Source organism: Erithacus rubecula (genome assembly GCF_903797595.1).
Source record: "Erithacus rubecula genome assembly, chromosome: 11".
Classification (NCBI taxonomy): domain Eukaryota; kingdom Metazoa; phylum Chordata; class Aves; order Passeriformes; family Muscicapidae; genus Erithacus; species Erithacus rubecula.
Genome location: NC_136663.1, coordinates 10,694,951 through 10,706,608, shown reverse-complemented (window position 1 = coordinate 10,706,608; position 11,658 = coordinate 10,694,951). Strand labels below are relative to the sequence as shown.

At 46.1% G+C, this 11,658-nt stretch overlaps 1 protein-coding gene across 3 annotated transcripts in view; it reads right to left on the bottom strand.

Annotated features, from left to right (window-relative positions):
* Nucleotides 1-1,174: 1,174 nt before the first annotated feature.
* CCDC50 (coiled-coil domain containing 50) overlaps nucleotides 1,175-11,658 on the bottom strand; it is a 149,231-nt gene continuing 138,747 nt past the window's right edge. For 2 of the 3 annotated variants that reach the window (XM_079315063.1, XM_079315062.1), the window contains 7 exons: nucleotides 9,691-10,389; nucleotides 8,047-8,153; nucleotides 7,411-7,455; nucleotides 6,768-6,872; nucleotides 5,773-5,852; nucleotides 4,742-4,839; nucleotides 1,994-3,750 (listed from right to left, as the gene is read on the bottom strand). In XM_079315063.1, coding sequence (XP_079171189.1) covers nucleotides 3,731-3,750; nucleotides 4,742-4,839; nucleotides 5,773-5,852; nucleotides 6,768-6,872; nucleotides 7,411-7,455; nucleotides 8,047-8,153; nucleotides 9,691-10,389 — 1,154 coding nt within the window. In that variant the 3' untranslated portion in view covers nucleotides 1,994-3,730. Of the gene's footprint in view, nucleotides 3,751-4,741; nucleotides 4,840-5,772; nucleotides 5,853-6,767; nucleotides 6,873-7,410; nucleotides 7,456-8,046; nucleotides 8,154-9,690; nucleotides 10,390-11,658 lie in introns of all 3 variants that reach the window. The other variant, XM_079315064.1, reaches the window with a different exon arrangement.

Here is an 11,658-nt window from a genome sequence, read left to right as displayed (position 1 = left end):
CTGAGAGCTCTTGCTGCTGAGATGAGCTACTAGCAAGGTTAGGAAGTGCCAGGATTTCAAGGAGATGAATTTTCCACATGGTGCTGGATGCCTTGTTAATGCAGAGAGTCAGAAAGGGATGCAGGACCTGAATGACCTGGGCAGGGCTCCCAGCCAGGGACCCAACATGCTACTAAACCCATAGGCAAAGCTACTGAAACTTGGCAAGAGTAAACAAGTAAAAAAAAATCCAGGTACTTAAACATTTTTCTATCATACAAAAGAAATATTGCTCTGAGTGTTTTTTTTAAAAGATCAGCTTAATTGTGCCACTTTCCAGGAACACATGTACAAGGTGCTGATTTTGCATCTCACCTACACAAGCTTGACTCTCAGCAGAACTCTGGCTGCTGAGCCCCAAGGGAAGTGACTGCAGTGGGAGCATGGAATCCCTTTCCAAAAGTGGTCACTAAGTATGAAAAGTCCAGTTGCAACCTCTGCCACAGGAGGTCTCTAACCTGTATTGCTGCATGAGGATCCCAACATATAGAAGAACAATTGCTCTGTTCTTACCCCACTTACTACCTGCTTTCCTCAGCTGCCACTCCTAGTATTTCTCTCCCCCTTCCAGCAAAACCTTAGGCACCCCCTTTTCACAAGGACTATGGAGTAATAAAACAGGAGAAAATACAAGGGACAACAAATGAATAAAGGTGGGGAGAAAGAAAAAAGGATGAGGACTAAGGGAGGATACAGAGCAAAACAGCCCATAAAACATTCAGCACACTCCAAAAGCATCCAAGGAAGCAGCAGCTGCTCCTGGGATCCTTCTCCTGTGCTCTTGCCTCTTGATGTCTTGGCCAGAGAGCTTGACTGGCCACTAAGGAGATCCTACAGCTCCACAGAGGAGGCACTGAGGTGTTCAGACACCACCCAGCTTCCAAACTACTAGAGTTCCCCTCACATTTCTACTCACTACCATTGACACCAACAACTTGGATATTCCCAAGCACCTCTCCTGAATTAACAGATTCTTTGAATGTCAGAGGGCTCAAGGGTCTTCATGACTTCTCTGAGTGGGTTAAGACAAAAGCTACACCAGCCAACTGCAGTGCAAAAAAGTCCATCACAACCAGATACAGAGGCCCATGGAGGGCTGAATTCCTAGTTGGTGATTTCCCCTTGCCTTTTGGAGAGAGTCACCAGTTTTCTGCAAGCATAGCCAGTACAAAGCTCAACTTCTTTCTGATTTGGCAGGACTTTTCTCCATCCAGTTTTCACAAGTGTACCAGGTGATACAAGCAGCAGTGCCTGGACTAGGGTGCTTGTAGGAAGTATTAATTCTTACAAACCCACCAGGCATCCATTTCACAACAATAATTACTCTGATGGCAATGGAAGGGAAAAGTCCACAGGAAAAAAAAAAAAAAAAAAGGCATTTTCAGCAGTAGAAATTTTGACTGTTACATGAAATACAAAAATAAATTCTTACAAAATAAAACCTTGGTAGATGAGTTTGCCACACTGGGCCAAGTTATCAACTGAGAGAGACAAAAATTAGCATCTATGTTGTTTTTGTTTCTGAATCCTTTTGAACAACATAAGTACTTCTGAATGGACAGCAACAGAATGAGAAGAGGGAACAAGGCAAGGACAGTAAATTCTGACTGCTGACTGGGATATTTCCTGAGAAGCAGCAGCAAGCAAGACCTTGCAAGTCACTTAGGGGCCCATGCAGGCAGGTAAGCCACAGTCTGGAAGAAAGGGTAGGCAGGTAGCAGGATTCTGCCCATATACAAAGCCCTACATGGTGAGGTTTTTGGTTAGGGTAACCCTGGAGCAGAGATCTACTGGGGTCATGTGGTTCTTCACAGGTACTGAACTGCTGCCAACAGTGGGGATAGGAGATGCAAGTCTCTTGAGTTGTTGGTAAAGACAAGACATGGGCTTGGGATGTGGCATTAAACTTGCCCCTGCAATTTACATGAAAAAGGAGTTGTCCTGTCTTCCAGTAACTATCCTGACCAAGGACAACAGCCAAGGTTAAAGCCTTAGAGCTTGTCTTGAGTTATGCTAGAGGAACAGCAGACAGCCATGCTCTCTTCCTATTTACTAGAAGTGCTCCCTCCCCACAAAGCTCCAGAGAGCTGCCAAGGCCCCTTTCCCAGGCAGATCAGTGGTAAGGAAACAAGTCCATGTTTCCATGCTCCAGGCACAGGTTCTCCCCTCCTCTGCAGAGGCAGAACTGCAGCTGCTGGAGACAACAGGGAGAGTGGGGAGAGAGACTCAGTGCTGGCACTAGGGTTGGGCTGCAGGGGCAAGGCAACCAAGCTCACTGCCATGAACTGGGCTGGTCCATGAATAACCAGCCTGCCCTGGCTGAACAAACTCCAAGACAGTGTCCAGATGTTCAGATTTGTAGTTTAAAAATACACCTGAAAATAATGGCAAAAAATTATTAGAAATACTGAAGAATTTAAATTAGAGGAGGCCAAGGAAAAAGGCTACTTTTTTGTGCAGGAGAAAAATTATTTTCAAAGAGTGGAGGGAAAACAAGCCAGGAATCACTGCATGGGAAAATGTATACAGACAGCAAACCTGCAGACCCTGCTGTGCCCCAGAGAGCAATGATTTTTTTTTTATTCCTGTCTGGAGTTTGCCTGGAGTGCTGGATGGAGCAGTGGAGAGGAAAAGCAGTCAGCACAGACATTGTGTGGACTGTTCAGCACTCTGTGTCTGGCTTTTGGATTTTGAATTTGATGTTCTATGCCCATATGGCCCTCTCTTCATCAGTCCCATATTTACAAGACATATCCAAGTTCACAAACAAGTTACTCTACTCAAGTGCATCAGCAACTGAGCTAGGAGTTACAGGAGATCCTACCTGGCTCCAATTAAATTCCTTGGCTTCTGCCATACTGAAGCTCAAAGCAGGTGACCACAGAGGTCCCTTCAGATACAGATAGATCTGTTTGTATGAGTCTTCCCAAACCACAACTCACAGCTTCTGAAATTCCCTGACAAATCCTAAGTCATGCACACAAGGTCAAATTTCAGTTGAAACTGTCTTTCCTTTTAACTGTTCTATCCTATATCCTGGAGCTAAATGCCTATACACACACTCTATTCAGATTGTTGGAAACCCTATAAAGAAATACAGCAGTTAAATAGTTCTGTTCCATAGGCAGTTTCTGCCTCATCAGTCTCAAGGTTTGGCTTTTGCTGGTTTATGTTTGACAATGCTCTCTCCTTCCTGCAAAAGCTCATATGTCTGTCAGGTTGGCTCAGCTGTTCTATCCAACACAGGAAAAACCACAATTCCTCCTATAGCTCTCTTTGCTAAGTTATCCTAATGCAGAAAGGATTTATACTTCTGATGTTCTGCTGAATTTCCATAACTCAACTAATTTCTTCAATTTTCCTCCGTTGTACATGCATCTCAATTTTCCTATTTTTCAGAGTTCCAGCCAAACTTAAAAAATAAAAAGCAAAGAATGTATGAGGGAGCTGTTGAGCCAGCTGGTTGATCTGCACACCTCAATGGCAGCTAGATTACACTGCACTGCTCAAGTCATCACAGATGAGTAAGAAATTGAAACAAACAATTTTCCTTAATATGATGACACTTAAAGAGATGATCCTGGGAGTGGAGGGTGGGCCTCCCAACAGGTCAGGAATTGAGAAAGTTGCCTGGCAATTCCAGTAATGTTTGCTACAGAAGAGTCAGTACCAAAGCAAAGGCTAGCACAGTTTACTGCTTCCTACGGGAGCCTGGAAAACAAAACAGAAAGGAAACAGTCTGTGAGGCCAGATCCTGGTGAAAAAATACTCCCTGCCATCATATTTTACATGTCCCACCCTCTTGTCTGTCTGACTTCTAAGGTACTAGTAAAGTCAAAGGCCAGAATGGGAACCAAATATTACATGACTCAAGCAAAAGGAAGGATAGATCCACAAGACAGGCAGACATGGGCATTTCTTCTAGGGTGTGAATGGTGCTGCAGCCCCATTGCACAGTCTCATTAAAGCAAACAGATCCATAAAGTGCCATCCACTTTCCAGCTTGATGAGGATAGAACATAAGTTTACCAAGCTAAGTTTTGGAAAGGGAAACGTCCACATTTAATCACTAGTGGAGCTGGAAGAAATCTGAGATTGAGTTAAGCTCAGACTGTCCCCTTCCTTCCCCAGAGGCTCTACAGATAACTCAGACACTGGGCATTCAGATTTAAAACAACTGCAGGGGCAACTCTACCCACACTGCTCTGTGCCAAGTGATTTTAGGAAACAAACCAACAAAGCAGTGCTGAGATGCTACAGGAATAAAATCAGCCTGCTCTCAGGACAAGTTTTGCTCTGCTCATCCCATCTGCTTGCCAGACAGGTGAGGTTCTGTCTTGTATTGGATTGTTTGAGAGTAGTGAGTCACCTAAAATCCATCATAATGTTGTCTTCATGTCATTTCTTTGTCATTTGCTACCTGGATTTACAGTCATTCATCATTGAGAGATCACAGAGGACATGCAGACAGCATCTTGACAAATTCCAGGCAACCCAATTCAGTTTTTTAGTCTCTCAGCCTGCAACATGCTCAGCAATTCCAACCCAAACGCTGCCCAGCATCACCTGCCTGCTGGGGCATTAATTCCTATTCCCCTTCTCTGTGTGCATCACTTTCAATCACCCTGTCCCCTGCAGGCTCCCTGTGTGAGGAAAACAGCTGCCAGCAGCCCAAGTGCTGGCAGCCCTGGGTTGATCCTACCTTTAGGAGAGTGCTCAGGTTTGGGTGTCTGGCGCAAGGGGCTGGGCTGGCTCCTGTAATACCGAGAGTGCTCCAAGTCATCGGGGAGAGGCTGCGACCTGCCAAGCATGGGGAAAAAAGGCACAACAGTGTAGCAAGAGCAACATCTCAGCTGTCTGGTCTGTTACTGTCAGTTTGATGCAAACCCTGCCTGGCCCAGGCCTTCTGCCTGCAGAACAGCTCCTCTAAGCACAGCTCTTTACTGTTTCTGCAGTGAGAAAAGCAGAGTATTTACTGCTTGTCATGGACCTCTTTCATTTAAGAACGGTTTAAATTGTCAGGAAATACAGAATTTCCATTATGAAGTTTGCTGCAAACTTCACCCAAAAGGGCAGTGTTTTAAAGTGGTTAATGCTTGCAGAGTTTTACTCCTAGAGTATTTTAATATGTTCTCTCAATCTCCATCTTCACACTCCATTCGTTATTTCCTCTGCAAGTTCAACAAGAATTTCTAGGTTCCTTTCTGGAACAGAAATCAAAGCCACTGGGGTCATTTCCAGGGTTTAGTACCTCATGAAGAGCATTGAGCCAGAGCATCAAGGGATTCAGAAGCAGCACTGGGCTACAGCATGTTCCCAGTTTGGGATGAGACACCCCAAGCACAACGCTCTTGCTGCAGTGGGAGCTGTGTACAGGGCTTAACTGGGAGCAAGCACCAAGGGAGCAGCTGTGCAAATGCCATGGTGATTACTCCTTCCTGCCCAGAGATGACATTTGGTTTCACACCCCCAGCAGCTGTTTAACCCTCTCAGTGTTTCTCTGCCATTTAACAAATGTCACTGCACTAGCTCATCAATCTCCATGAGCACCAGGCACGGGGTCCAAGATGGACAAATGCCAGGAGCACAGTGAGTGACGCATGTCACCAAACGTGCCCCCCACGGCCCTGCTCTCCCCTGAGTCCCTTGTGGGTGGGCCAGGCTGGTCATGCCACACCTCCTCCCTAGCTTCTCATCTGCACTCTCCATTCCTGCCAGCCAGTTCAAGCTCACCTTGAAGGCCTGTCACTTCTGTGTCGCTGAGTTTCGGGCCCCTCTCTCGACCTCGAGCACGTGGACTCGCCTGCATCAGGCTGGTGGGAAGAAGGGAAAATCGGCTCGTCTGTGTGCCTTGCAAGACACCAGCCAGTACACTGGGACTGCCACAATTCCACACAGTCCTTTTGTGCTTGGTTTACACACTAAATTAACTACAGCTAGACATGCAAATGGCAGCATCAGGACTCGTTTTCAGTAAACAAAACCCAGCCTTGCTGAGCCAAACTCAATTTTTGCACTAAAGCGTGACAGCAGTAAGGGACTGTTCCAAAGCTGGGGCTGAACAGTCTGGGTGTAGTGACTGTGCACAAGGCTGGGCTGAGCAGAAAGGACCAGCTGCAGGCAGCTGTGCTCCTGGAACCACTGAAACTCAGTAAGAAGGTTAAAACACCAGAGCTGCCACCATCTGGCCCCAGGATTAACATCACATCCCCTTTAGCACCTTAGCAGTGCTGACCACAACATCTGTTTCCTATCCCCTTCCATGCTGGCCAGCCAAGCCTCTCTGGTGTTACTCCTACAAAAACCAGGCACAACAGACTCAGGACTTTCATTACACAGCCAGTTATGAGGCAGTGACAACCGAAGCAGCTGCATTGCCCTTACACAAACAGAACCAACTACTGCTTTTATTGCTGCAGTCAGGATTTCAGCCAAGTGAAGGTCCTGCACCAGGGACTGACAGTGCTTCAGGGAGGTCACAAGGTACTGTGACATCCAGTGCCATCCTCCACGGCCAGAGCTCAAGGATACCTAGCTTGAGGCTGAAGTCAAAAGCATCCAACCAAGGAGGTGGCTCCAAAAGGCTTGGGAAGCAGCTGAGTAACAGACAGCAAGACCCTTTAGTTGCATCACCACCTTTTGCTCTCACCATACACACTCACCTCCCTCTGGAAATGGGAATAACGTTACAGCACCTTATCTGTGGTGCCTCCTGAAGCCTGGCATACCTTCCAATCTTGATCATGCCTCCTCTTTTCAAAGGAAGACTTTTCTTTTTCTTTCCCTTTTCTTAAAGCCTTTTTCTCCTCAGCCATCAAGAGCCGAGCAATTTCCTAGAAGGGAAACACAGACTTTGTCAGACAATTTTACAGCTCTTGTGGGTTTGAGTTATTCAAACCCTTTCCCATGGACAGCTGCTGAATAGGAAAGGTGCAAATCCAGGATTTCATCCATCTGTGACCAGAAATCAAGGCATAAGGCAAAATTGAGACTGGTGACATGCAGCATGTCCAATAGATCCCTGATTTACTGGGACTGCATTTGCAGAACCTTAGTACCTACTATCCATTCTCCTTACAGGGGCTAGGTTGGTGGTTCATCTCACAGCATCTTGGATAGTCTCCCACAGGGCTCATTCAGGAGAAATGGTCTTACAGAACCATGAACTTCCTGCCTTTTTCATGGTTGCAACAGGCAGTGCAACTCCCTGCTTGGCTATATACACAAAACCCATCTGAGAGAAAATCCCACTGGAGCCTCAAGCTTCCCCTACAAGGACAGAAATTAACAACTAGAGGGTCAGAGGAAACAACGGCTGTTTAGCAGTTTCTACAATTAAAAGAATTCCTAAGTATTTGACTTGTTGCTTACCTCATCTTGGGCTACTTGAGCTGCCTTCTGATCTGCTTCATTAGCCTGGTGCGGGGAAGGAGGGAAATGGGGAAGGAAAAACAGAGACAAAAAATTAACATCTCTGAATTAATCATACTCATTAACCTACTGGGCAGGGCAAGTAGGTGCCCATACAAATACATCATTGTCCCCTCCAAATATACTTAACTACCCCAATATGTACCTCACAACCCAACTCCAATATGCCACTTCAGCTTTGCAGCTGAATTTTGCCCTCATGTATCTGCCAGGCCACACCACAATGCATTTCCTGCTGCCTTCTATCTCAAAGATGGGCAGTGGCCTGTCTCACTTGTGAGCTGCTAACACTGACTGACTACATGCCATCCTCCCCTGCCTGGAAACATCCATTTAATATCACTCTGGTTCAGTACTTTAATTTTAGGGTGTTTATTTCAAAAAATAGGGATTAACAGTTGGAAGCCTGACACTCCATATTTGCGTGTATGGAAGACAAAGGTAATTAGCAGAATGCACACGAGCAAGACCTTTAGTCTTACAATTACTCTCATATATTAAAGATTTACAAATTAAAGTTGCCTGTGCTGGTTGCTTTAGTTCCTTTGAGTTGACCAATGCACCCTCTCTACTTACCAGGAGCTCTTCCTCCTGCAGTTTCCGAGCAATCTCTGCATCAGACAACTCCTGTTCCATTCGGAGTCCATCGTACATGGCTTGTTTCATCCCCCTCAAATTAGTGCCTACAGAGTTGAGAGAAAGCAATCAACTCAACCATTCTCCAAATTCTTTGGGAAAGAGATCCCCACCATCTCCTCAGACACCTGCCAACCCCCCACTCAAGAGATGCAGAGATCACCAGTGTACCTGCCACACTGCTGGTGTCAGAGCACCTTTAGCTGAGGTGCAGCACACACCTTAGGGAGGGTTCTCTGGGCACACAGCAGTATCTGACACACCCTGTCTTAGACAACATCTGCAGCTCCATGGCACAACAGGCCATGTCCCTTGAAGCAGTCTTTGGGAACAGCAATGCTGGCAAAGGAATTTTAATTTGTCACTCTTTGCATTGATACAGATACAGTGGCAAAACTGGGCAGCAGAGAGCAGCCCAACATTTGGTATGAGCACAGAGTCTGAAAACACTGCTGAACAGCATGGGCTGCAAGGGTTACCTGGGACAGGCTCACAAGAGTTTTCTGACAATTTCTTTCTTGGGATGACTCATGAATTTTACAATTCAATGAGAAAACAGACAAGGAAGCATTTTTGAAGTTTATATGAACTTCAGTCCTTGTTTTGAGTATAGAGTTCAGTTATTTTAAAGCTAAACCTGATTAACTCCTTCCATTTCCCTAAGGAAAGTGTTCATATCATGAAGAAGAATTGTCCCAGTATCTCCAGAGACAGACACACATTATCTTCCTCACCTTATCCATGTGAAGATCAGTTAGATGGCTTAAAGCATAAGCTGCCCCACACTTTGACAGACACAGATCCAAGTCTCTAAACTCCTGCTTTCACTAGGCCATCCCTACTTCCACTGTGGCTTTGAAAGTAGAAAGATGGATCTGGATCTTTAAAGCCTCCAATCCCTAAGTGCTTGTTGAGTAAGAACTACACAGGTACACATTTCCCAGAAAATTCCACTTGTACAGAATTTGGCAAGAATCTTACAAACAGAACCCAGCTGGACGCCCAGTGCCACTAGTGAACTTTGCCCAAAGTGAATTAAGTTGCCAGCAGGGTTTTCAATAAGAAGTGGATGAAAATTTCTTGATTTTTTACTGCTTAAGCAAACTGTCCTCACTTGGGAGCCCTGCTTTTCAACTCTACAAAATACAACCATAACTTAACATTCAGTGTTTTGTTATTTTTCTCCTGTACAAGAAGGATACCACACAAAATGTAACACAAAAACAAAAGCTAGATGTTGGCTGGAGTTTTTTGGGGGTCTTTCTTTGGGGATGGTGTGGTGGTTTTCAGGGTGAGGGGGGAGAATTTTTTTTTCTTAAACAAAAGGATACCAAGGGCACCACTTCCAACGATACCTCCTTACTCATCCTCTCCAATACCACGGAACAACAGTACAAAGAGAAAGAGCATTAATGGATAAGAATCCTGCTAAATCAAGAAAAAACCTGGGCAAGATTCCCTATGTGCCCATTGCAGGTAGATTCTGGAGAGAAGCATCTTGAAGGAAGTCAGACATATCTCAGAAACCAGTATGGGGCAAAGGTCCATCCCCACAAGCACACACCTTCCCCATCACTTGGTTACCTGGATCTCGCTGGCAGTCTCCAACCTTTCCCTGGCTCACATCATGAGGGGAGGGGGAGTGTCTCCTGTGTCCTGCCCTTTTGTAGGCTCTTGCCTCACCCCTCCTATGGTCATCTCTAGATTCAGCATCACAGAGCTTCTCATCACGTGCCATCCTGTGTGACGAGTGGCCCTGATGGTGAGATCTGTGTTTCTCAGGGTGCTGTCTGCCACCCCGATGCCAGGCCTTCTGCTCCACCTCCAGCTCCATCTCAAGGAGGGGAAGGTGCTTTTCTCTGTCTTGCCTTGGTGGCTTTCTGCTGTGCCGTGCTTCCTCTGTCAGTCCATGCTCTGACTCCAGCTCCACACTGAGAGGTCTCCTCTCCTTCTCCCTGCCAGCTCTCCTCCTCTCCTGCAGCTCCCAGCTGCTGCTGTGATCGTAGGCACGGTGCTCAGTCTCTCTCTCCAGGTCAAGGCTGGGATGTCTCCTGGACCTTCCCTGGCTGGCTGCCTTCTGCTCCTGCTGATGGCCCCTGCTGGCCTCTCTCAGCTGAGGAGACCCTCGCCGGCGCTCTGAGGTGGGGTGCCCGTGCCTGGGAGCACCACCAGGCAAAGGTGAGGGGGGTCCTCGGTGCTCTCTCTGCTGGTGCCTGCACCTGCCATGACTGTGTGCTCTGGGAGCTTCAGAAATCTGCTCTCTGGGGTCACCCCAGGGCTGCTCTGAGCAATGGGGGGACAAACAAGGAGGGGGTTAGTGGTGCAAGGGTTAATGGGGGCTTGAAGCCAGACTCACAGCAGGGAGATGAAGGAGCTTGATACAAGGTGCTGAAATGCAGGCAAAGCATGAGGAAAGAAAGAATAACAAGGCTTGCAGGTTACAAGAGGGGACACAGTAAAATGTCAGCCTGGCTACCAGGGCAGCACAGGAAGCCACAAGTTTGGAGCAGAAGGCAGAGGTCCAATCTAAAACTCTCTGAACACCTCGTAGACAAGGACAAGTCAATATAGAGACAAATGACTTTTAATGATGCTGCTGGGGCTGAAAAACAGCCAAGAGAGCAGCTCATCTCCTGATGACACATCACTGCTGCAGGATCCTGAAATCACCTGGGAAAGGTTTGCAAAGAAGGGCACAAGAGGCAGGAAAGATTGAGAGACAATGAGGGGCATAAGGCCAGGAAGGGCCAAGCAGAGTGGCCAGGTTGGACCCTGGTTTATAAGCACAGGTGCCTTGCCCTGGCTTCAGGCACAAAGTTTTTCATTAGAAAAAAGTCTCACCTAATTGGAGGAAGGACCCCCCATAAAGCAGAAAAGAAATACACAGGTAGGATAGGATTTTTTTTCTTTAAAAGCAAGAACAGGATAGCTGCAGCATCCAAACATCCTCTACCACAGACTGTCACATATTTCTGCAAACTCAAAAGTTTCAGGGCCTACCCTAATTCATTGTCTAAAAAGAAGTTTCAGCTCTGAATGCAAAGACAGTTATGGATAGAAATTTTAGGGGAGAATAAGACTTTACAAAAGCCAGGCTTCAAGTCATTCTATTCAGAAAAAGCTTTCTCAGAGCCAGCAAAAATAGAGCCTACAGAAAATCCACCTTCAAAACAAGTCTGTACGACTTTTATCCAGAACAGGTGTATTTTTAAAAGTCTAAGAACTGTAACAAGAACTGCTGTGCTTGCTCTTTAACTTGTTGAATTTTTTTCTGTTCAGTTTTAGATCATCATATAATTTACAGAAAACAAATGCCCAAACAATCCAAGTGACTTACTGAACAACAGAGACCAGAACCTGAAAGCAGGAGTCAATTTTTGAGCAATAGTCACAAGGGTCTAAAAATTAATTCAATTTTGTCACTGAGGAAAGCTCAATAAATACAACAGCAGACAGAGAGCAGGAGAACACAAAAGAGCAAAGCCTGGCTGTGCTGGGGAAGGATTGCTGCAGGTAACACAACCATGCCAGACAACCAAGCAGATTTGCTTT